Source organism: Agelaius tricolor, unplaced genomic scaffold (genome assembly GCF_023055355.1).
Source record: "Agelaius tricolor isolate 1412-34295 unplaced genomic scaffold, bAgeTri1.0.p SCAF_4, whole genome shotgun sequence".
NCBI lineage: Eukaryota > Metazoa > Chordata > Aves > Passeriformes > Icteridae > Agelaius > Agelaius tricolor.
In genome coordinates, this window is record NW_027269264.1 from 32476015 (window position 1) to 32500865 (window position 24851).

At 39.0% G+C, this 24851-nt stretch overlaps 1 protein-coding gene across 1 annotated transcript in view; it reads left to right on the forward strand.

Annotated features, from left to right (window-relative positions):
* PGM5 (phosphoglucomutase 5) overlaps positions 1 to 24851 on the forward strand; it is a 69124-nt gene that overhangs the window by 5480 nt on the left and 38793 nt on the right. The window contains exons 2-6 of the mRNA XM_071425156.1: positions 1422 to 1584; positions 4178 to 4324; positions 8378 to 8503; positions 10566 to 10756; positions 11655 to 11809. Of these exons, the coding sequence (XP_071281257.1) occupies positions 1422 to 1584; positions 4178 to 4324; positions 8378 to 8503; positions 10566 to 10756; positions 11655 to 11809 (782 nt within the window). The remainder of the gene's footprint in view (positions 1 to 1421; positions 1585 to 4177; positions 4325 to 8377; positions 8504 to 10565; positions 10757 to 11654; positions 11810 to 24851) is intronic.

The window sequence follows — 24851 nt, forward strand, 5'->3', positions numbered from 1 at the left end:
TAGAAGTTGATAATTTCTCTGTAGTCCTAATTTTTGAAATTAAAATAGTTTACAAAACCGTCTTAAATAATAATCTCCTAATCCTTTGCTCTTCTGAAATTATTTGAACCCACACTTTTAAGTAACCATTAAGGTCCTCTTGTGAGTGCCCAGAAGAAGGTCATCTGTATACAAAGGAACAACTCCATATGGACAGGAGGCAGGTAGTGACACCTCCTGTGCTGTTGCTTTGCTGAACAGACTGTGGAGCTATCAAATCTCCTTCAAATTAGAGAATGAAGTCTGAAGTTCAATTCCTAGTCTGCTTTCAGATGGGGAGTCAGAGGGATTTGGTGTTCTGCCTTTCCCTCTGCCTACCCTAACAGCCTTGCCCCTTCCCAAACTACTGCTCAGTAGTGGTGGTGGTGATGATAGGGGTTTATTTGATTTTCTAAAAATATTGATGTTATTAAGAAAGTCCAGACTTCAACAATATCATTTTAAGCTCCTTGCGCAGCTGCCTCAATTCTCCTCTGTAACACTTTACCTCCCCTTCTCCCCTTGCTTGTTTGCGTCTTCCTTTTGCGTTCCCCAGAAATTGGAACTCCTCTTGTATTTCTTTGTAAATACATTTCTTGTTGGCTCCTAGATTATTTATGTTAAACTGAAACTGTAGTATCTGCATAGGGGATGAAGGCATGGTTTTGAAATTGGAACCTTGCAGTGGAACTGCATATAATACCAAGCACATTGAGTCAGTGTTTAATAACACCACCTGAAAGGGTTTTTTTTTTTATTTTAAGAATGGTGGGAACTTCCCCTGCTCAGCTGTGCCCTGGGAAACTATTCATTTGGAATAGCCAAGGAGTCATTGATAGCTGAAGGAGGAGCAATGCTTTCTGTGGTGCAGGACATCCAAGGCTGTCATGCAATAGAAGTGTAACTACAAGAGACTGCAGGTCCTAATGTGGAGTGGTACTTGTGATTACACTGGAAGGCTGCTCTGTGAAAGGCAATTTGCTTTCTCTTCTTTTTCTGTTAAAGCCCCAGCCCGGCAAATGCATCCATGGGGTCAGCCCTAAACTCTACTAATATCTGAGAGGATTTGCTGACTTGTGGGGTTACCTGGCAAGTTTTGGTAGCAGGATGATAGCCTAGTGTTGTGATTGGGAGCTTTGCAAATCCTTGTCATTGCTGTGCTCTTGCTGTACTGTCGCATCCAGGCCAGTGGGGTTAAACGTGCCAGATTACAGTATTCTTTGTCACTGCTCCAGGTTAGCATGCAACCAACTCATGGATATTTCTCTGCAAAAGATTATGTTCTGTACCAAGACTTTACCATTTCTATCCTGTATATATATTCCTATTGTGTGCGTGTTTGTATACTAATTTTCAAAAGTTTAGTACTGCTCAGACTACTTTGGCTTGTTTTTCCCATGTAGATTGGCAGATTGGTTATTGGACAGAATGGGATCTTATCCACACCTGCTGTTTCATGTATCATCCGAAAGATCAAAGCCGCTGGTGGAATTATCCTAACAGCTAGCCACAGTCCTGGGGGACCTGGAGGAGAATTTGGAGTCAAGTTTGAAGTTGCCAATGGAGGTATGGTTTTTTAAAAAAAAGACACTACAACGTTGCATCTTGGCATCCTGGAAATGGCTTGTGAGGATGACTAGCTGTCTGTAATTATGTGTTTTTTATTTACTCTCTTAAAACTGTGGAGGATGTAGGCATCTCTTTTTCTTTAAATAATATAAGTGTATTTGTGTACATGGGTCTGAAAAATAAGCATTAAATGTTCATTGAAGCCCTTGGGGTAGCTGTAAGATTTCTATAAATAACTTGCCATCTGATTTTTGCAGTCATTTATGTAGGCATCCAGATTAGTGTAACAATTTTGATCCTTTTATAAAGATGCCTATGAGGGAGCTCTGTTTTCCTCATATTTCTGTATTGCCTGTCTTGGCATTTACCTTAAAGTGTGTAATTTCAGAAATACTGTAAGCAGTGTAACTCATTATCTTGTGTAGAAGAAAGCAAACGAGAAACTTCTTATGTTTACCCAGGAAGTAACTTATCCAGGTAGGGAGTTGTACCCTTTTACCACTGCAATTCCACCATTGAATAAGGGAATTTTTGTATATAGCTAAAGTCTTGTTTTCCGAAATTGACAGCTAACACATTATGTTGTTACAGGTTCTAACTTACCTATGTATGTTACAGGTTCTGTATGGTTTACATTATAGATTTGTGTACACTTATATAACATTATGTGAAGTTGCTGACACCTTGTATACCTGACACATGTAGAGTGCTTTCCATCTGAAAAAAAATTAACTGAAAGTGCTTATCTAATGTTTCTTTCCCTATTTTGAAGGTGGGAGAACTTGAGATGGGGGGCTTTCTCCCTTCTTTCTTGTGTAATTGAAGAATGTGCAGGGTTAAATGAGTGTGATTTTATAAACAGAATAGGCTTGAATCCCAGAGGGATTACAGGGACTATGTCAGGTCAGCCACTAAGAAAGCCAGGGTCACAGCACACATATACCAGAGCTGAGCCATTAGATGAATTAGCACTCTATGAACTTTAAAACACCACATGCATCTAATATCTGCTTGATAAATGGGTAACAGTTGGAGGTGTGGTCTTTCTAGTGCGCTTTGCCTTTTTAAAGAGAATTCAAAAAGACTATTAAGCTTTATGTATGAAACACTCCTCAAACACAGGTCACAAGGTTTAATTATTTATGTTAATCAGCCAGGCCATAATGAAAAGTAGTTGGTTTAAGTTCCAGCTGAGAAAATGTGGGTTAAGTATTAGGCAAGGTGTTTGAAGACAGTGTTTAAGCACAGCAACAAGCTCCTAGGGAAGGTTATTGTTACTCTATATTCTTGCTCAGTCTATTTTGCAGATCCAGGTCAAGCAGAAGTGGCTTGTCTCTGTAGCTGTAGAAGAGAATGTAGAGTGACTTGTGGGATCTCCTTAGCTGGAAATATCAGTAGACAATACATCCATCTATCAAGGAAGATCTGTAGCTAATGACATCCTTAGTCTTTGAATGGGTTTGGATTAGATAAGTAAGATTTCATTTTGGAAGCTAAATGAATGTAGACAAGTAAGAAATCATTTTGTAAGCTAAATGAAGAGTTTAGTGGCTGGTTTTTATTATAGTGATTTGGACCATCTGGTGCACTGCATCTGAGATGGAAGACACTAATTTACGTGGCAATTCACTGCATATAGCAGCATTGCTAGACAAATGGAAAGTTAGTACTGAAAAAGCCTTCAAAGACATTTTGGATGAGGAGAGAGAACAAAACAGAGGGAATAAAACAAATAATTTTTAGAGTAGAAGTATAGTTTTAATATAAGCTGTGCAGGGTCAGATAAGCCAGAAAGGGACTTGCTGCAATTCACACTCAGTTGCAGCTCGGACTCAACCTTTTCACTGCGTAGGGCATAGTTCATCTAGTAATTTTCACATCAAACTGGCAACTTTAATTTATTTGACAGTAAATCTTTGAAAATAAAGCCATCTTTCAGGCTGTAGCAATCAAAGTAACTCAAAAGATGTGTTTTCTGTTTCTGAATGACATAACCAATCCAGGTCGTAATTGCTAATTGTTAAGCAGTTAAGGTATTTTGCATTCCAACAAAGATAAGTTTCATTCAGGTAGTGGAGGAAAACTGCAATACAGCACCACTGTTAAACAGGTAAGATTTCTAAAAATGGTATTTTTTTCCTAATGAAATAATGTGGAACACCAAGCTATCTGATCTTCACAGGTGTGCAGAAAGTCCCATGAAACACCAAAACATGCTGCTGAAGAGCAGGCTTTCCTTTGATAGCTATGTTGAGATTCCTTGCAGAGTGAAAAAAGGCAGTCCTTGACCAATAAGCCCAAACAAATACGACTGTGGTTACCTCATCTTTCCTGTCCCTGGATAATTTAAATACTCTGTCAATCAAAATGTTGTGAGTAATGCAGTGTATTTCCATGTTGTATTTTTTTGAAAAATGTTTTAAACCTGTGTTGTAGGGAAAGAACAGACCTTATTTACCACAGTACTTTGTTTTTATTTATTCCATAGTAACTCAAATATATTCAGAAAAATGTTTGCTATAGCACTCATCTTTAAAATAGGAAATCTTCATTTAAAAGAAATGACCCATCACATTATTTTCTGTTATAGGACCTGCTCCAGATATAGTTTCAGAAAAAATCTATCAAATCAGCAAAACCTTGGAGGAATATGCAATTTGTCCTGATCTCAGAGTGGATTTATCACGCCTAGGAAGACAAGAATTTGATCTGGAGAACAAATTCAAACCTTTCCGAGGTATCAGTGTGTGCTTTTACTCATGCTAAATCCATTGAGTCTAAATATTAGTATTACTGCAGAATTATAATAGGTAATTATATTAGCAGAACTTCAGTTCTTCAAGATGCCTTACTAAAAGTTATCAAAATGTGAGACAGTATAGAATCATGAAATGGTTTGTGGTGGAAAGTACCTTCAGAATCATCTTGTTCCAGCTGTGCTGTCATGGGCAGGGAGACCTTTCATTGGACCAGGTTGCTCAGAGTCCCATCCAACCTTGCCTTGAACACTTCCAGGTATGGGGCATCCATCAGCTTCTTTGGGCACCCTCTTCAAGTACATCACCACCCTCACAGTAAAGAATTTTTTCCTAAAGTCTAATCTAAATCCCTTCTCCTTCAGTTTAAAACCCATCCCCCTTTTCATAACACGGTTCACCTGTTTCAAAAGTCTCAGCTGCCTTTTTGGTACTGGAAGGCAGCTGTAAGGTCTCTTCAGAACCTCTCCATGCTGAACAATTCCAGATCTCTCACCCCATCCTCTTAGGAGTGGTTCTCCATCCCTCTGATCATCTTTGTGGCACTCCCTTGGGCTTGCTCCAACAGGTCCATGTCTTTCTGGTACTCAGAACCCCAGAGCTGATGCAGCCCTGCAGGTGGGCTCTCACCAGAGCACAGCAGAGGGGCAGAATCCCCTCCCTGGCCCTGCTGCCCACCCTGCTCTGGGTGCAGCTCTGGACACAACTGGCTTTCTGGGCTGTGGGTCATGCCCAGCTTTTCATTCCCAAGAACCCTCAAGTCCTTCTCTGCAGGGCTGCTCTCAGTGAGTTCTTCTCCCAGTCTGTACCTGTGTCCGGAACTGCCCTGATCCAGGTGCAGCGCTTCATGCTTGGACTTGTGCAACCTCAGGAGATTCTCACAAATCCACTTCTCAAGCTTGTTCCCTTCCTTCTTCTGTTGTGTCAGCTGCACCGCTCAGCTTTGTCATCTTCAAACCTGCTGAAGGATCACTCAGTGTCACTGCTGATGTCATTGCTGAAGATATTGAAGGGTACTGACTGGTCCCAAGACCAAGAGCCTTGAGGGAACCCACTCCTCACTGGTCTCAACCTGGACATAGAGTCATTGACCACAACAATCTGGCTGTGTCCATCCAGCAAACTGCTTTTCTGTTGAATAGTCCATCCATCAGATCAGATGTCATCAGACGTCTCTCCAATTCAGAGATATTGGATGTGATGCCATGTGGTCCAGTGTTAAAAACCTTTAAGAAGGCTAGATAGATCATGCTGGTCATGCATCTTTCATATATCATCTGAAAGATCAAAGCAGCTGCTGGAAGTATTCTAAAAGCTAGCCACAGTCCCAGGAAACCTGGAGGAGAGATTGCAGTGAAGTTTGAGGTTGCCAGTGGGGGTAGAGTTTGGGATTTTTTAAAATAAAGCAAAAGGTCTCATCAACAGACTCCTCATGTCAGGTGGCCAACCACAGAGCCCTATGTTGATCTGCTTCTTGATTTTCACCCAAAGGGTCTCAGTCTGTTTATGGCTGTTTATCAGAGGCAGCTCTTGACAATCTGACCCTTCTTTAACATTGGGCACAACACCCCCACCCCTCCTGTCTGTCTGAAAAGACCCAGCCTGTGTCTTCTGAAAGGCTTGCAGCCCTCAGCTGCAGTGCTCCAGTTATGTAACTCATGTCCCATGTTTCTGTGATTGCAGTTAGGTCATACTTTTCTAAATGCACCATGGATTCCAACTCCTTTTGCTTGTCTCCAATGCTGTGTGCATTTATAGGTAAGCAATATGTTTGTTTTGCATTTCAGGACTCTGAGTTACAGACTTTTAAGTGAATCAGGCCTCATCTTTCAGCCAAATATCTTTGCTAAATTTATGCTTGCTAGTAGTTAAACACCAAACACAAACCTTTTTGGTCTAGGAATGGTTTGCTTATTGAAGTCTAATTGATAAAAGTGTAAGTGAGACTCTCAGTTTATTCATTTTTGTTCACACTTTCTGAAAAGTTATGGGATTTGTACATCCAGTGACTCCAAATGTAAAGGGATTGCTTAAGCACGTGTTTAATTTTAGGCATAGTGAATACTTTTATGCTTACAATTGATTTAAAATTATCTAACACAGCTGTTTTCTTGAAGGAGTCAAAAACAAATTAAGGGGTCCTGATATGTATTTCAAAATTAGTGTATATTTCATATATTTCAAATACTGTAACACTCTATGCAGCCTCAAGAACTTTCTGCATTCCTGATGCCCTAGAATTAAAGCCATTTTGTTTTTCACCCAAACTTCAAATTTTGAGACATTTACATTTTGAGAAATAAAATTTTTCATTTTAAAAAAGTCTTTAAATTTGGATTTCCCTGGGGTATTTTATTTTATTGTAAAGAACATGTTTGGCTTTTTTAGGCAAACAAAAAGAGACAGTCCTCTCCCCCAAATGTGTATAAAAGTGTATACAAATATTTGCAGGTTTTCTGTATGTTTTTCTAAGAAAAAAAAATCATTTTCCAATCACATCTTCTAAGAATACATCAACCTGAGACAGTAGAGCTATCAGGGAGCTCTACTGAAGCAATGCAATTGGCTTATAAGTGCATAAATAAATACAGTTTACACAGATTTCAATGCAGATTGAAGGTGCAGATAGAATGAAAATAATAGAAAAATTAATTTAAGATACTCTCTTATGTATTTGAAACTTTTTCTTCAGTTGTATGAACTAACTTCTGTGAATCAAGGCTACAAGAATCCAACCCTCTATGAATCAAGAGGTGCTGGAACAACTGAGGTTGGGTTTGGCTGGAGTTGAAATAATTTTTAGACTTTAATCCTTCATGTGCTTTATATTCACGTGTGAGCAGCTCCACCAGAGTTGCCATGTTTGTTCATATGTGTAAAGCTTAGGGCCTGCTAAAATGCTGTAAGGAGCAGGGCATAGAAGACAAATAGTATAGTCCTAGTAAGTGTTTAAAACTTTCAGCACATAGCATAGAATTGACTCTTTTTCAAGTAGGTTTTACAGATAATTTTTCAGCCTTGAGAACCTTTTTTTGTTTCTTCAAGCATATTGTCACAATCTATTATAAGTGTTTTTCTCAGGCTCAAAAAATGTCTCTCATTTTCATGTCTCTCATTTTCATGTTACTCTAAAGAAGAGCATTAGTGTGAGGTCAGTGTTTCTGTGCAAAATTGGATGAGATTCTAATAATAATTTAACTTATAAGTAAGATATTTCAAGATACTAATTTAACCAGATGAAAAGACATTTGTATAACATATGCTTTTAAATTTAATCAGGAAAAGTAATTAACTCCAAGATGACTGAGAAGCATGGCTTTTGACTATTGTTTGGTTACTGCTTTTGTTATGACAGACTTATTTTCATTAATTCATTTTTGTTTAATGTTTTACATCCAAAAGAACTAGAAAAACTGTAGTGCTCTCCTTTTACGAATTTAAATTTCAAGTTATCAAGAATTTAGCAAGAATACCGGTGAGCCTTTGCTTGCCTAAATCAATGAGATCTACAATGCAAAAGTATAGTTTGCTATCCATCTACAACAAACTGAACACAGGTATTCCTGGTGCCAGAATTTAGAAAATAGATTGTATGTCTCTCTTGAAGGAATTATGCAGATAGATACTGCTGTCAGGTAGAAGTTGAGTGGTGTTAACTTGCCATGAACATCCTTTTCCTCTGAAAATAAACCTGCTTAGCTTGCAAAGTGTTTCAGTGGTTTAATGAACAATCTGTTAAGAGTTTACTTTGATGTAAGGTACACTCATTAATGTCTTCAGTGAAATAGGAGCTGTCAACTTACATTATCTCTGCAGTCTTTTGGCAGGCAAAACTGTTGATCTTTTCAAGGCTTAAAGCTTGATAATAGCCACACTGAAGGCAGAGGGAGCCTTAGGCTCTTCCTCTTTTCAAAGCAAAGCTGTGTGATGTGGGATTGTGTGCCCTGACTTTAGTTCTGTTGGGTGGAAGAGAGCTGGAAGAAATAACTTAACTTGGATGAACTGTAGTCACTTTTTTGGTGTGATTTTTCTAGTGGAAATTGTGGATTCTGTGGAAATCTACCTCAATCTCCTTCGAAGTATTTTTGACTTCAACGCCATCAGAAATTTGCTGACTGGACCCAATCAGATTAAAATAAGGATTGATGCCATGAATGGAGGTATGGAATTAAGTGCTGTTGGGACAGAATTTCAGTAGGTACTCTGAAATAACTTCCCAAAAAAAGTTGCATACTGCAGTGGTTTCCCAATAACATATAGCATATAAACGTTGGACTTTTATGTAATAGAAGCTAAGGGTAATAAGGAAGGATTTGAACCTTATACTAACAACAAAGACAGTCTTAGTAACAGGTTATATTTCTTACCAGGCAAAGAGATTTATCTTACTTGATAAATAAGTAAGGACATATGTGTCCAATAAAAGTTTTTTTTCTGCATTGGAAGCAAGCAGGGTGAGGTAATCTTGCCATGACAGGGTGATGAAGTGTATTGCAGTGTCCAGTGACTGAGGAGGTTACAAGGCTGTCTCTACTAAGAGGAAATTATAAATGGTATAAAACTAGTAAAGTCTGAACAAATAAATTAAAGAGTTAGCTCAGACCTCTGTCTCACTAATGTTAAAAGTGAGCAAATTTCAGAGTACTGTGGACAAGCTGAAAGTGTCATAGAAGACAGCAAGGGGATCAATGGTGTACTGATATTAAAAAAATATAAGCTGTGTCACTTGGGGAAACACAAACCAGGATAAGATCTGTTTTAGGCTACATGATGAATATATAAATAAGGATTGCTGCAGATAATGAGTTGAAGGATAGGAGCGTGAGTAAGACTGTTCAGCATTATCTTATGGAAAACAGATTACGTCAAGCAAACCAGGTTTCATTCTTTAATGGGATTACAAAACCAGACCCATAAAAGGAGTTGGACAGACTTAGAAAACTTCTGTAAAGCATTTTATCTAGTACAGCGTGATAGCTCTGATCACCCAGTTTTGCCAGACTGTGTCAGAAAGGCAGATGGTGCCCTTTAGCAGTGCAGAGGGAGCAGTGAGGAAGGCACTGCCCCTTGTCGCGTACTACACTGGAGAGAATGTTACTAAAATACCTTGGAGCTGTCATGTTCAGAATTTTTACAAGTTGTCAAAAAGATGCATAGTCTGTTTAGGATTAGAAAAACTGATGCATCACAAAGATTTTAAAGGACATAGCTTGTTTACTTTATTTGCAAGGTGGTAGAGAATTGGCTTTGTGAGCTTGCGTTTTGGTGGAGAGATGGGTATCTATAATTTAAAGTACACGTAGATTAAGTGTATACAAATGGAATGTATTTTTATGGCTGTACATGCTGGTAGTTTAACATTGGCAGAGAAAAGAGCAATTTGATAGGAGTTCACTTTAGGTACCAATCTGAATCACGGTATATTTTATGGAATTAACATCTCTACATTTTCATGAAGAGTTTTCACTCACACAGTTTTACCTCAGGTCTCTGCTGCTCCAATTAGCAAGATTTAGGAGTAAGGTAGGAGAAAGAGAGAGCAGTCACTCATGCATTTTTTACTTTTGAGTGGCCTGTTCACACCTGCATCAGGGAGGCAGAGTGCACAGGCAGTGACCTTTCAGTCACCAAATGAAGGTTGTAATTATGGTACGTAACAGCATGGGGTTTTAGTTGGTCATATCTTTAACAAAACAAAGAAGTACTTTGGAGTTAGTTTTGAGAAAATTTTAATTTATTCTCTGCATGGTAACAACTAAAATGTGGTAAAATTCTTTAGTGGACATATCTATTGCAATTTTCACATGAATTGTAATCTTAAGGTAGGTGTATTTCCCATAGGTATTCACCTACTATTGTTAACTTTCCTTGCTATTATGTGTTATTTAAACACATAGAATAGTGTTTTTTTATTATTTATTTTAGTGAGAAAACCTCCTTTATGTGTATGATAATTTCTTTACTTAATAATCTGTAAAAAAACCTCTGTGTCTTTCACCATTTTGATTTTCATGTTGAATTGATTATTTTCGTAATGATTAGTTATTTATTTTGAGGACAATCACATATTCCACTTTGAAATAATAGTTTGGGGGTTGTTGCAAGGACAGATGCATAGAATTGCTGAAATTATGTTTTGTATGCAATGTCCACAGTGCTGTGAAAAATTTGAATGTCAAGCATATGCTTTTGTGATTGCATGGCAGATTTCTGTTTTCACAGTTATGGGACCCTATGTGAGAAGAATCTTGTGTGATGAATTGGGAGCTCCTGCAAATTCTGCCATCAACTGTATTCCTCTGGAGGATTTTGGTGGACAGCCTCCTGATCCAAATTTAACATACGCAACTGCCTTGCTGGAGGCTATGAAAGGTGGCGAGTATGGATTTGGAGCAGCTTTTGATGCTGATGGAGTAAGTATTTAGATCTGTCCTGAGGTTCTACCGTAGTTGTTATTGTGTCTGGGGTCAGATATGGGACGTGTAAGTATAATTTATCTGGTTTTCAGTAACCCACTGAAGCTGAACGTGGTATTACTTTCAGGTACAGATGGTAACATTTGCAACCCATAAATCAGACACATATGTTGTAATTTTTCTCTGCAGATGACTGAAAATCAAGTAGAATTTGAAGGTGGGATGAGAATTATTTAAGTATCAGGCTGGTTTTGTCTTGTGCTGGTGTAACGCTTTTTTCCTTGGTTAGGAGCACACAGCATGTAGATGATACAGACTGTTCACAGTAAAGAGTAACAACATTAAGTCCTTTTTGGTTAGCATCATGAAGTAAGGGCTTTTTAGCTAAACAAAGCACTGAGTCATAACCTCTGTTTATTTTAATTTTTTTATGTTGCATTGTCACCATAATAAAAAGCATTGTATTACAAAAGAACTTTCTGCCCTGACAAGGTGGGAGAAAGATTAAAAGGTTCTGAAGAACAAAAGCTGTTTTCTATTCTCAGTAAACACAAAACACTCTCCTACACCCATAATAGTGTGTGCCGTTGGCAAAAAGATTCTCCTACACAGGCATTCTCTTGGCAGAAACAGAGCTGCTGAAGTGACACGTAGGAGGCAGAAGCTAGAAGTTGATCAGGAGCATTGATTTGCAAGGCAGGAGGGAGTGATGGTGTGATAGTGAGATTATAAACATGCCAGGATGATTCCAGTAAATTTTTCTGCCCAGAGAGGGATATGAGTTACCCAAAGGCTGCCCTTCTTCTCTCTACCTCCAGTGGATCTTGGAAAAGAAATTAGGTGTCCTCAATACATGGAATTTAGGATGCTATTTTAAATCTGTTTTCTTCTCCAGGACCGCTACATGATCCTTGGCCAAAATGGTTTCTTTGTTAATGCATCAGATTCACTGGCTATAATTGCTGCCAATCTGTCTTGCATTCCATACTTTTGTCAGATGGGTGTCCGAGGATTTGGCAGGAGCATGCCTACCAGCACAGCTCTGGACAAGTAAGATGAAATATTTATTTGTATCACCTTGGTCATTACATTAGTTATCTCTACTTTTTATTAGATAGCAATTCCAAAACTGTGAAGTCTTTTGATAAGAGCTTCTAATTTTCCCAATCTTTATGTGCTTTATTTTTTAAACTGGTTTTGACAAGATTTTGGTTTTACCTAGACTAATTTTTCCTGTTTTTACTTGCATTAAAAGAGTTTAATTCAGTTTGGAGAGGAAGTAAATTGGTAAATCTCATGTACCAATATTTTCACTGTATTCTTCCATAAAACTTTATTCTTTTTATTAGTAAATAATGGTTTACAGCCTAATCAGGCAGCCCTTTTTATGAAAGTTGTGGAATTTAAAAAAAGATGAAGTAATAATTCAATACAAAAAATCAAAACTCTCCTTAGACTGAGGACATATGAGCATCTTGTGTTAGCAGCTGAATTTTGAAAAAGTTTCACCTAGGCCTGAGTTTACTGTAAATATCAAAACAAGATGATTACATATTATTAATATATTATTAATCAATTATTAACATTAAATTAACATATTATTAATCAATTGTGTCTCAATTCATCTGGCTGCATAGCTTTACTATGACAAGAGTGATCTGCTGCTTCCCTTAAGTGTGTCTAATCAGGAAATATTAATTTTAAAGTGAAAGGTGGGTTGTATGGAAAGGTTGATTGCTGTATCTACAGTTTGCCTATTCAGGAAGTTTTGAGGTGTTACTAAATTCAGAGCTTGCAGCTTCCTCTAATGATTGACAGAGTCTTTGGGGATATATTCCTTACTTATGGGTAGATAGTCTAGTTTAAGAAAATACTGTTAGGTCAGTGTTTGGTGTGTTTTGTTTATTCTCTTCAGTGGTCAAAAAATCTCCTTATCGTTACATTGAAATACAATATAAGTAGAATTCATTTTGTATGTAAACACCATATCTGCATTTCTGTAAGAACTGAAGAAACAGTGACATTTAAACATGTTTTTCTATCTGCTTTTCATAAAGTTTGATAAATATGGCAGAAAGCATGAACTCAAGTCCCTGTCAATGCTCTGTGACTGTTTGAATTATATTCTTTGCGATGTTTACTTGACCTTCTGGCACAAAGATTGTTTCATGGTGATTACTGCCTTATTTAGTTTTGTGGAGCTAAGCCTGATTATTAAATAAAACTGAGCAACTGATAATCATGGAAGGACTTAATATTTTCCCTTCCATTCTTACAAATATTTATTGTTACTACGTGTTTAGTCTGTATCCAGGACACTTGATTTATTTATTTTTTAATTTTGTTTTGTGGTTCTCCTTGTTTTCTTGAAGACTTAGGAGTTCCATGTTGTCATGTAGTTCAGTGTAGATCGTGCAGTTTTCACACAGATCATGTGGTTCCAAACCCCCTGCCATGGGCAAGGATACCTTCCACTGGTTGTGCAACTCAGGCAGTGTGGCTGGAGCGCTGTAGCTGGTAAGGACTGAGGCAAAGCTGCCACTGAGTTCCTCAGCCTCCTCCATGTCCTCAGTAACCAGGTCTCCTGTTTCTTTCTGTAAAGAGTCCACATTTTAGTCTTCTTTTAATCACCAGTGTACCTATAGAAACTATACTTGCTGCTTTTGACATCCCTGGCCAGATTTAATTCTATCAGGGCTCTAGCTTTCCTAGCCTTATCTCCAGCTACTTGGACAATTAATCTGTATTCCTCACAGGCTACCTGCCCCTGCTTCTAAACTGTCTAGGCTTTCTTCTTGTGTTTAAGTTTGTCCAGGAACAACTTGTTCATTTACACAGGCTTCCTGGTGTTTTCGCATTACTTCCTCTTCATTGGGATGCATCTCTGTCAAGCCTATAGGAGGTGATCCTTGAATGTTACCCAGCTTTCTTGTGCCCTTCTTTCCTCCTGGGCTTTGTCCCATGGCACTCTATGGAGTAGATCCTTGAAGAGACCAAAGCCTGCTCTCCTGAAGTCCAGGCTAGCGGGCTTGCTGTGTGCTCTCCTCACTGCCCTGAGGATCTTGCATTCCACCATTTCATGGTCAGTGCACTTCACATTCCACACCAGCTCCTTGTTGTGATGAGATCAAGGTTCAGCTTAGGATATCTCCTTGTTAGCTCCCCTGTCACTTGGAGAAAAAAAAAAAAAAAATTCATCCACGCCCTCTAGGAACTCCTGTGTTGTAAATGCCCTGCTGTGTTGTCCATTCAACAGATACCAGGGTGATTGAAAGCCCCCATGAGCACCAGGGCCTGTGAAGGTGAGGCTGCTCCTGTCTGTTTGTAGAGGGCTTTATCCATTTGGTCTTCCTGGTCAGGTGGCCTATGGCAGACCCTCAAGCTGTAATGTCTCCAGTCACTGCTCTCCCTTTAATCCTGTCCCCTAAAATCTCAGTAGGTCCTTATCTGTCCCTGGGTGGGTGGGTGTGGGCTGACTGCATGGATTAGAACACTGTTAAGAAGTATCGTACACGCCTGGAACTTCCTTGGAAGTTCACTGAGCTTTAGCCTGCTTCTGAACCTTGGTAATAAGCGTGGCTCTCCTCTGGGAGAACTGGATCAATTCCTGCCCACTTGGCTTCTGTCTTCTGAGGTCACAGAGATCTTTCCTGAAGTCTGTGCTAGACAGCAAATGAAAACCACCTCTTTGTATGGTGTGTCCATATTGTGTGGCCAGAGTTTAGCCTAAATAATAGAACTGGAACTTTTCCTTAGCTCTATTAAAGAAAAACAAATTATGCACAATAACTTAGGGATTTAGAAAATCTGTTCCTTTTCTGCTTGTGTGCATGATGTGTTGCTTAAGACTTTTTCAAAGCGCATTATTGAACTTAAAAAGAAGGAAGTAATAATCTAAAAGACTCTAAATGTTGCTTAGAAATATGGCATTAACAAATGGAGCAGTGAATTACAAGAGAATTCGCTCAAAATACTTAACCAGTGTTGCTTGTATTTGCTTGAAGCGACTGCTGGAATATACTGGTATGGCCTGTAGGGAGAGGATAACACTTGACAGGAAACATCTGCTTTAATATGCTCCAACATCAACAGGATTGTGGCAGTATGTCTCCAGACTTCAATTTTCTGGCAATATGTACTCATAGGCTGGTGTTCTTTTTGTTTTGGGGAATGTGAACCTGTATTCCCTGTTCAAAAAACTATTCTTGTTTCATATCCTTGTATTCTGATTTATCTGATGCCTGCATAACAGGAAAGGAAACGAAATACTGAGATGTTTGCTAACAGTGTACAAAATGAGAATCACAAGGGTGAATAAAAATTGTTTCTGTAGGAAATACAAAGTTGGGTGTGTGTATAAAATAGCAGTCAAGATGGTACTGGAGAAAAAGGTTTCTGAGAGAATACTATATTCTTAGACTGGCATCTGATAGGTTGTTTCTACGGCAAGGTTCTTTCAACAGCATGTAAGTGCTTTCATTACACTTGGCCTGGGCAAAGCTAAGCACTTTACTGTGCTGTACCCTGCCACTTTACATCTGGGAGCCTGTCTCTTAATGCAACTTCCACACATCAGTGTTCTGTCTGCTGATTGTCTTTGTTGTCTGATCATCTAGAGACAGCTTCTAAGGGGGGCTGTGGTGACAATAAGTGTTCTGGCTTGTTTACCTCCTGTTGACATGGAGGGCAGAGATGCTATGAGCTCTAACCAATCTGCCTTAAGGAGGCTGCCCCTGACAGCAAGAAGCATTGCGGTTTAGAGTGTGGTCCATTTTGTCTGAAGCACACCAAGAGGCTTTGCTTATGTCATAGAAACATTTAGGTTGGAAAGGACCAATGAGATCATGAAGTCCAGCCCACCCGCCCTCCCTCCCTCCTTCTTCTTCTTACATTTTTGATTTCTTCTCTTCTTTCTCGAAACACTGCATTTATTTTCATCTATCTTTGTGTTCTCTCTTACCTTTCACATTTCCATGTCTTCCCCTGTTCCTCTTATCCCACTTCCTTCCCATTCAGCGTCCCCTCTTTTTCTTCAAATATGTACCTCAGGCCACAACACACCACATCCTACTTGTGCCTTTGTCATTATTTCCTTGAATTCTTAACATGCAAATCCTGCATGGATTTTTGTCTGTCTTTTCTTGTGCATTTCTTCTATGTTGTTGGTCATCTGAAAAATTGTGTGCCAGAAGCAGGATAGGTACTGTGTATTTCTTTTTCCCTGCATGGACACCCTTTACTATTGAGTTTAAGGGATTTTTTTCAACATAAAGGCTTCTCCAAGTCATAAATATGCCTTTCTGCATGGTTCATACTGTATTCACTTTGTGACTGTGCTTTGTTCAAGTTATGCCAGCCATGACCTTCCTCTTTTTATCTTTCTTCAGCATGATAATTCAGTCTCACTCCCTCTTATCTGGAATAGGCTCGCTGTGAATTTTTTAAGACACCTCTGTCAAACTTAGTGCATGTCACATATAAGCAGTTTTTAAATTAGATAAAGCAGAAGGACAATTTGTGTTCTGGAATGCGGAAGGACAACTGCATAAAACCTTCATGAATGTAATTTAACGTGTTTGAAGTGTAATATAAAGTTGGGGAGCACTGTGATTGGAAAGGTGTTTAGGATTTGTAACTTCTAGAGTAACATTGCGATATTAAAAGTGTCCATATAAATCCTTTGTATACTTGCATATATAGTAAAACAATAGGGTTTTTTTCTGTAACAGCTTTCAAATATGTTCTACAGCTAAATGTTTTATTTACACAGATATGACATGTTTGAGAAGACTCATGGAGGAAAAACCAGCTATCATTACAAAGCACTGATGTTCTTACTTTAGCTGTGCCTCTTGATATTATTTCTACAGTGTGCTTGTAATCTAGCTGCTATCCTTTTGTCCCTGAATGTTTTTAATCAGTGGAGGTGATTTATCATTGCAAACATTTTCAAAGATATCCTTAGGGAGTTGTCTTGGTCTTTATGGCTTTTTTTGATGGTGGATTTGTTATGCTTTACTATAGTGTGGCATATTTGACTGTTGCAAACCCACCATATGCTTGACTATCCAGTGTTTCATTATCCTAGCCCACACTGGTCCAAACATGCTGTAGTCATGACAGGCTACATTTTAAATGTGTATGGGGTAAATGTTTATTCTCAACACTTTACAGGACAATGGCAGTTGGATACTCAAACGCTTTTTCAGTGAAAGATAAAAATGAGCATATAATCTATTGCATATTCTTGACATTTACAGGAGAAAATGAATCTTGTGTTTTTCAGTGGCTGCTCGTGAATAAAAGGATAGAAAACATGATGGTGTCCTGTCCTGTGAAATATCAGTAGAATACTGATATTTCAGTCATATCTGAGTATCTGTGTTGTCCTTTATAGATTAATGGCAAGAGACGCTAAGCAATCCCATGGCTTTTACTTGGCACACAACTTAGCTTTATTATTCCCTTCTGAGATGGATTCCATGGCCAGTTCTGGGCCTGAAGGCAGCTGTTCCCTGTTGAGAATGGCAGGCTGCAGAGCAGCCTGACTCAACACACAGCTCTTACTTTTACACAAAGGTAGCTGGATTCTGGCCTGTGCATGGACTGGACTGCTATAGCTGCTTAGCTTAAAATGAGCAGGTTCATTGGTTGTGCAATGCGAAGCTTGCAGGACTGAATACATAAAGGTGATTTGAAAGCTTTCTTCATGTAAGAGAAAATATGAGTTGAAAACTATGCAGTGCTCTCTTTCCAGCTTAATCTTTGGCTGAGAGTGAAGTCAGTTTGTCAACCAGACTTAGAGAGATAAAGATTTGGTGCTTGGTGAGAAATAAATATATTTTGTAACCTCGATTGACTCCTGTTTAGATGTATGTGTATTTGTAGTTCTCACAAACAAACAGACTTTTGTTTAAGCTTAATGTGCTGTATCTGAAAAACTACCTGAGAAAAAAATGTTTTGCAAAATGCCTGGAGCAAGCCTTGTAGTGTGCAATAGATTGATGGCAGGTAACACAAAGTCACAGATTCTTAGTGCCACGTGTCTAATTATCTCAGAAAGTATACAGCTATGAATAAAGAGCAGGAATTCCTACAAATCTGGTAAAAAGTCCAGAAGTGTTTTAATTAAAACAATCTGAGGAATTTTGCATCCAGTCAGTTACAGAAGATTTTGTGACTACTTAAAAGTTAAAGGCCCCTTTTCTTTCAGGTTTTATGCAATCTTATTATATGCTTCAACTTAGAAAGGCTCATTGGTATATCAGCATGTCTGAACATGTTTTGCCCAGGCTGGAAAGCACAGCTGGTATCAACCCAAGAGCAGCCTTTCCCATCAAAGGATTTTTATGTCAATGGGTGACCTTCATGGAGAATGCTTCCTGCTGATTTAAAAGAAAATTTCCCTGGCTCAGAATTTCAAAACAGTGTGCTTAAAATTCTACTTCTAGGGTGTATTAAAGTATAATCTTCTTAGGTTGTTTAGAAATTAAGAGGACAGTAAATTGTTCTTTACATTCTGTGTGTTTTGAAGGTCACTGTAAGACTGGCAGAGCCAGGGAACTTAAAATTATTTGAAGAAGATGGAGAGTCCTGTTAGACCAGATCTTATTTTAAGTAATAATCAATTGAATTATTGTATTGATTTTGAAGGAGAAGAAACATTGTCTCCTGTTTCCTTTTGTGGGAGAAATGAAAGAAGTGGAAAATCTTTCCAACATCAACAATTCTTTGATTCTGTAGTAACAGTCTATACCTATGGCATACTATACTTTCTTCTTTCTGTATTTTTTCTATGAGCACTATAATATACTTGTCTACTTTCTTCCTTTCCCTTCCCAGACAAGTCCTACAACCAAAAAGAGCACTTAACAATTTTCAGTCTTTAAAATATACAGAACAGTTTGCGAGAGAGCAAAGGAAAACTAGTGTAAGCCAGGCAATCCCAATTTAATGGCATCATTAGGGAGCTACTAGAATAAATAGTGTCTAACTAAACGGATTGCCTGGCTGATAAAATGATGGAATCTGTTGATGGTGTTAAGATAGTAGATGTCATTTACTGCCATTTTAGCAGTCCCATGTTATTTCTGTATCCAGGAACTTTATGTTTCAATGGGTGGAGAGCTAGGTAGGTAAAAGTCTGGTTTGATGCTCAGACTCACAGGCAATCGGTTAATGAACTGGTAAAAAGTGGGGTACTGCAGAGGTCTGTTCTGTGACCCGTCCTGTTTAACATATTTGTCAGTGGTCTGAAGGGGGAGATGGAGGACACTCAAACCCAGTTTGTAGATGACACCAAATTGTGTGGGACCCGTTGATGTGCTGGAGAGCAGAGCCAGCAGTCATGGAATTATCAAGGTTGGAAGAGACCTACAAGAGCATCCAGTCTGACCACTCACCTGGCACTGCCTGCCACTGTTGCCCCTAAACGACCAAACCCATCTCCAGATCTAGATGCTTCTTGAACATACACAGGGATATTGACTCCACCACTTCCATGGGCAACCTATTTCAGTGCCTGACCACTCTAACAGTGAAAAATTTTTTTCTATTATCTAATCTGAATATCCCCTTTCTTAGCTTAAGGCCATTTCCTTTGTCCTCTCACTGTAGCCACAGTACAAGAGACCAACCCCCACCAAATAACAACCTCCTTGCAGAGAAATTGTAGAGAGTGATTAGGCCTCCCCTGAGCCTCCTTTTTTATAGACTAAACAAATGCAGATGCCTCAGAAATTCCTTTTTACTAGATCCTTCATGAACCTTGTTGCTCTTCTCTGGACATGTTCCAGAATCTCAAAGTCCTTTTTGAAATGAATGGCCCAAAAATTGACATAGTACTCAGCTGCAGCCTCACCAGGAGTAATACAGGAGGATGATCTCTGCCCTGGCCCTACTGGCCACACTGTTCTTGATTCAGTCAGGGGAACCTGGACAACTGGCAGGAGTGGATGGCAAAGACCTAATGAAATTCAGCAATGACAAACTGTGCCCTCAGAAAGGCAGAGTCCTGCCGTGATGTGGAGTGCAGCAGAGGAACTGAGCAGCAGCTCTGCAGAGACAGGCCAGCATCCTGGGGGACAGTTGTCTGAGAAGTTGTGTGCTCTGGAATCAGAAGAGGCCAGTGACATCCTGGGCTATATGAATAAGATAGTGGTGCAGAGGGTGGGGGAAGTTATTATTCCCTTCTTATCATGTGTGAAACCACTCCCATATTTTGTTTTGTGTTTGGTTTGGGGTCCCCACTATAGGAAAAACATCAGTAAAGTGGAGTGAGTTCAGCATAGGCTCACCAGCACAGATGGGGGCTGGAGCACAGGCCCTGAGAGGAGAGGCTGGGAGCTCTGTTCAGCCTGGAGAAGGATGGCTTCTCTGGTGGGACCTAGCAACAGCTGCCCATACCTACAGAGAGTGCCTGTTGAGAGCCACTGCCTGGAGCCAGGCACTTCCAGCTGTGCATGGTGGAAGGACAGGGGCCAAAGAAATTTGAAAGAAGCAAGTTTTGTGTCCAGGATGTTGGACTAGAGACATTCCATGGTCACTTCCAATCTAAGTTATAGCACTGTGTCCTTATAAAGAGACCTTTGCAGGAAAGCCCTTACACCACCAAGATTGTTGAGCCTGCCTGCCTGCACCTTTGCACTCTTGTAGTTACTATGTAGCAGCAAGGTGTTTTATAGAAAAAAAATTATGTTGCGTAATATTATTTTTTTACAATTTTCTTCAAAACCAAAGAATTGTCCATCTAGAGAAACTGCATTGTTTCTGTCCTGATCATTTTCCGAGCTATCCTGCTGTCTCTGAATGAGAGGATGGAAGTAGTATTATGGTACTCAGGAGGGGAAGAAGCAGCTAGGGAGGCAATCAGTAACTTCTGATATGTACCTAAAGCCATTCTTTCGCTGTTGTTCAGATAATTCAGGGTACGGGTAATCCAATTTGAATGGCAGCAACACAGAGTTTTGTAACACATGTAGGGGATATATTCACATCTGGTTTGCATCTTCATCAATGAGCATAGGCACAGTGAACCAGCTGACCTCACTGTAGTAGCCAGGAAAGGCTAATGAATATGAGATGTGTACTCCCGAGTTAGTGGAGGGTATTTTGCCTGTGCTTAGTTCATAGGATTATTGCATATCTGGAAAGTGACCCTGGGTCTTGCCAGTCTTTAGTTATGACATTATTGATGTTCACCTCACTAAGTATCTGCAGAAGAATATAAAGGAGAATACCTCTTTATTACACCTTACAATTCATCATGCCATTTTTCTTCTCTGATATAATAAAATCTTCCTGAAAGTTTCTGTTGAATTAGAAAACTTAGAAAGCATTTCTCCTTGCCTTCATAGACCTTTGTATTGCTGAAAAACCCATGGGTTCTGTATGCAGCAGTGACTGTGCAGGACTTGGGACTAGAACAGAAAAGGTACTTGTTTAAGGGTGGGGAGGTGAGAAGGCTTTAATTGTTGTTTTTTCCTTGTTCATACTTTGGGATTTTTTTGTTTTTCTGTAGTTTGTGTTCATTACCTGGCTGATATTTCATTGTTGCACTAAACACAAAGCTTTTCCTTAATGAGATGAGGTCCACTACTAAAATTCATTTGTGTCATTTTGTGCTCGGGTGTTTCTTACATTCTCAGGTAAGTTTCATTTTCCAGGGACTGGCTTGCTATAATCAGCCTTTTTGTTTGTTTCTATTATTTCCATGCATTAGGAAGATTGGTCTCCTGTCTTACTCGGGAAACCATCAACAAGTCAGGCTGTTAACACAGCATACTGCAGCATAGCAATGACAGCTGGTTTTCTGTATGTATATTCAAAAAACCCTGCCTTTGCTCACAGCGTTTAGCTCATCACAGGCCATGCTTTTGGGAATGGGGCAGAGACAGGCTGTCTAATACTGAGTCAGTTGTTGCCATAAAAGAAGTGGAGAGTGTCTTTTCTAGAGCAAGGCATAATCTTCCTGCTGCTTAGCCATGGCAGAATTTGAAGGCTAAAATAAACTTGGAATTTTAAAAGGAATTAAATTTATTGTGTAAAAGTTCACAGAATGCTAGAAGTCATCATATCTGATCACTGTGCATTCTCTTCGTCCTGCCGATGAGGAGTTAACTTACTCTATAGGCACATGAGTACTGAAATAATAACGAAAAGTGGTTCTTGTATCTCAGCCAGGAAGGGCATGAATAACCCTAGGGATTACCGCAGTACATCTGGAGAGCATGGCTGCATGATTTCCAGCTGGTTGGACTTCTCTTCATTACTACTGTGAACTCTGCAATCAAACCTCATTCTCTGTGGATATGTAGTACACATGTGTGCAATTTGTCACTGGAACAGGCTTTTCAGGGAAGTGGTTGCAGCACCAAGTTCGTCAGAGTTCAAGGAGCATCTGCACAATGATCTCAGTCATATGGTTAATTGTTAGGTCATCGTGTGAGGGGCAGGGAGTTGGACTTGGTGATTCTTATGGGTCCTTTCCAACTTGAGACATTATATGATTCTAATTTCACCTCACAAAGACTCTGAGCACTGTGCCAGCTGGTTTTATCATGTGAAAGACAAAATTCTATTGGTGTATGTTGCTGCCAAAGCACATCTCTCATTATGCTCAAAGAAGTGTGTGTATTTGCTAGTTGTCTGTGGCAAAGCAGCTTTTGTCTCTTGCTTTATCCTTACTTCTAGCCCAGCCATAGCTGAATACTGTATATGTCAACAGCTGTTTCTAATCATTCTATTAGAGCTTGTGTGAAAAGGACAATGAGGTTTTCATAAGGCATGGAGTCACAGGCATGCTGTCCTGAAGGTTATACTTCTTTTGGGAGTTGACTCTTGAAACATTTGCAAAAGAGGGTGAGAAGTTATGCATTTTGGATCTCAATCTCAGTCTGATGACTAAAGCAACATGAGACAGCATTTGGTGTGGAACATCATGATGAGTACACCTGTTAACAACCCACACACTGAGGAAAACAACCCCCTAATAAGAAAGAGTTACACAGACTTGTGCAAAGCTTCCAGTACATTTGTAACCAAGATAAACAGTTAGAAACATTAGTTGCTCCATTACACTTTGTTGGAAGTTATCAGACTTGTAAGTTTTGAGTTTGTGGAAAGGTCCATTTCAAAGGCAATTATGGCATTTTCACAAACTTGTGTATTATACATGGAGGGATGTGTAACTTATGTTAAAGAGAAGATATGTTGCCCATATATATTGTTTTTTATCCTAACTGGTTTGACTGGGAAACCAGTGAGAATTTTTATTTTCATCACTTTTATCAATTATATAATTTGTCTGAGTTTATAAGAAGTATGGGCTTTGCTTTTGATGAAAATTAGTGTAGTTTCACAGTTCAAGTAGCATTTTATTACCACTAGTGCAACATCATGAGGTTGCCAGAATATTACTGAGTGAACTAAGCCATAGTCTGTAAATTTACTTAAAAGATTGATATTTTTGTTTATTTCATTTGGTACAATGGATCTGAGGTGTAGTATGTGTAGTTATGGATGGTTTGACTGGCTTGCAGAATCTTTCTGTGATTCCAGAGAGGAATAATATAGATAGAGAAAATGTCTCCATAAAGTTACTGCTGAGTTGTATTAGAAAATTCACTTAGTCAGAGCTCTACTTGTAAATTGTGGAATTCAGTTCTTTAGGATATGCTCCTGACTGGCTGATCACTCAGTGATGGAGTAGTCTACTGGGCTGTTTTAACTCTGCAATCATCCAGTGTTGTATTTTTTCTCAGTATCTTTCCTCCCAAGTGCAAATTGATTTCTTAGAGAAGATGGAACATGATGGGACTGTAAGGATAGCTCCTTTGTGGGCCAGTCAGCACTGATTGTCAGTGGTCCACACCAGCTATGAGGTCTTGAAGTTTCCAGAATCAAGAGCTAATTCTACACCTCTCCTAGATAACAGAATATTGAGTAAATTGTTCTTCAGAAACACAAGAAATTGTTGTCTAAAATCAAATTAATGTGGTCTCAGGAACACTGCTGTGTATAGATTTCTAAGAGTACTTTCTCTTGTTCAAATGAATCAACTCCCTGTCAGGTACAACTAAAGCTCTGTTTGCTTATTTTTGTCAAATCTCTGCACAAATAAAGTTTGTTTTTCTCCTCCATCATTTAGAAATGCTTAAGATGATTGATTCATTCTTGCTTTTGCCAATTAGAGAATTTTACTGACATCATTACGGTCTGTGAGCTGTAAGCTTCTTGTCCAGTTTCAATCTGACTTTGCTCCTTTGCAGAAATTGTCTTTGTGGTGGGTATCACTCAGCCAGCAAAATTAGAGAGTTAATTAAAGTTCTTGTAGCTCACTGAAATTATGTAGACTGTCCTGCTGAATTTACTGTAATGATACTGAACTGCAGCTTGAATTAACCCATCAGACCCTTCCATTTCTATCTTTACAGCCACCATTAAAGGATATATCAAGGCCCACATGTCAAATTTTTAGAGATTTCTTTTTTTTTTAAATCAGATCAGTCAATTCTTTGTTTCACTGGAAAGAGTTGTGGAAAGCCTGGCAGTAACTTTTCTAGAAATTTTTCAAATGAATCATTCAGAACATTAAAATTTGTTACTAATGAATGGATGAGAGTCCTGGAAATGCTTTGGCCAAGCATTGGCTACGAGTATTTCCATACCTGAGGCAAAATGGGCAAGGAGTCCACTGTGTTTTTCCTGTGCCTGTTGCTCATGCCCCAGAGCTGTTCTGCATGTTCCTTGTTTGGTTAGTTATCTTTAAATCTTTTAAATGTTACCGTGAGTTGGGAGAGTGCTGGAAGGTGACCCCAAGTTAGTGGAATCTATATGGGCAGAGTCTCAGTGAAGGAAATTAATTTCTTAACATTCAGTAGCTGTTTATTCTAGGAGTTTTCCTTTCCTTGTCTGGATCTGACAAATTGGCCTTCCTCCTGTAGGCTTTGAAGTCCATCTCAGCTACAGTTAACCTAGTGGTGGTGACTGATACTCGGTCAAGCTGGTTTGATGGGCTTTAAGTGGAATGTTAGAGTTTTTCCTCTAGAAAATAGAATTTTCCTATTGGTACTTCTGCTTAAAGGCAAGGGAG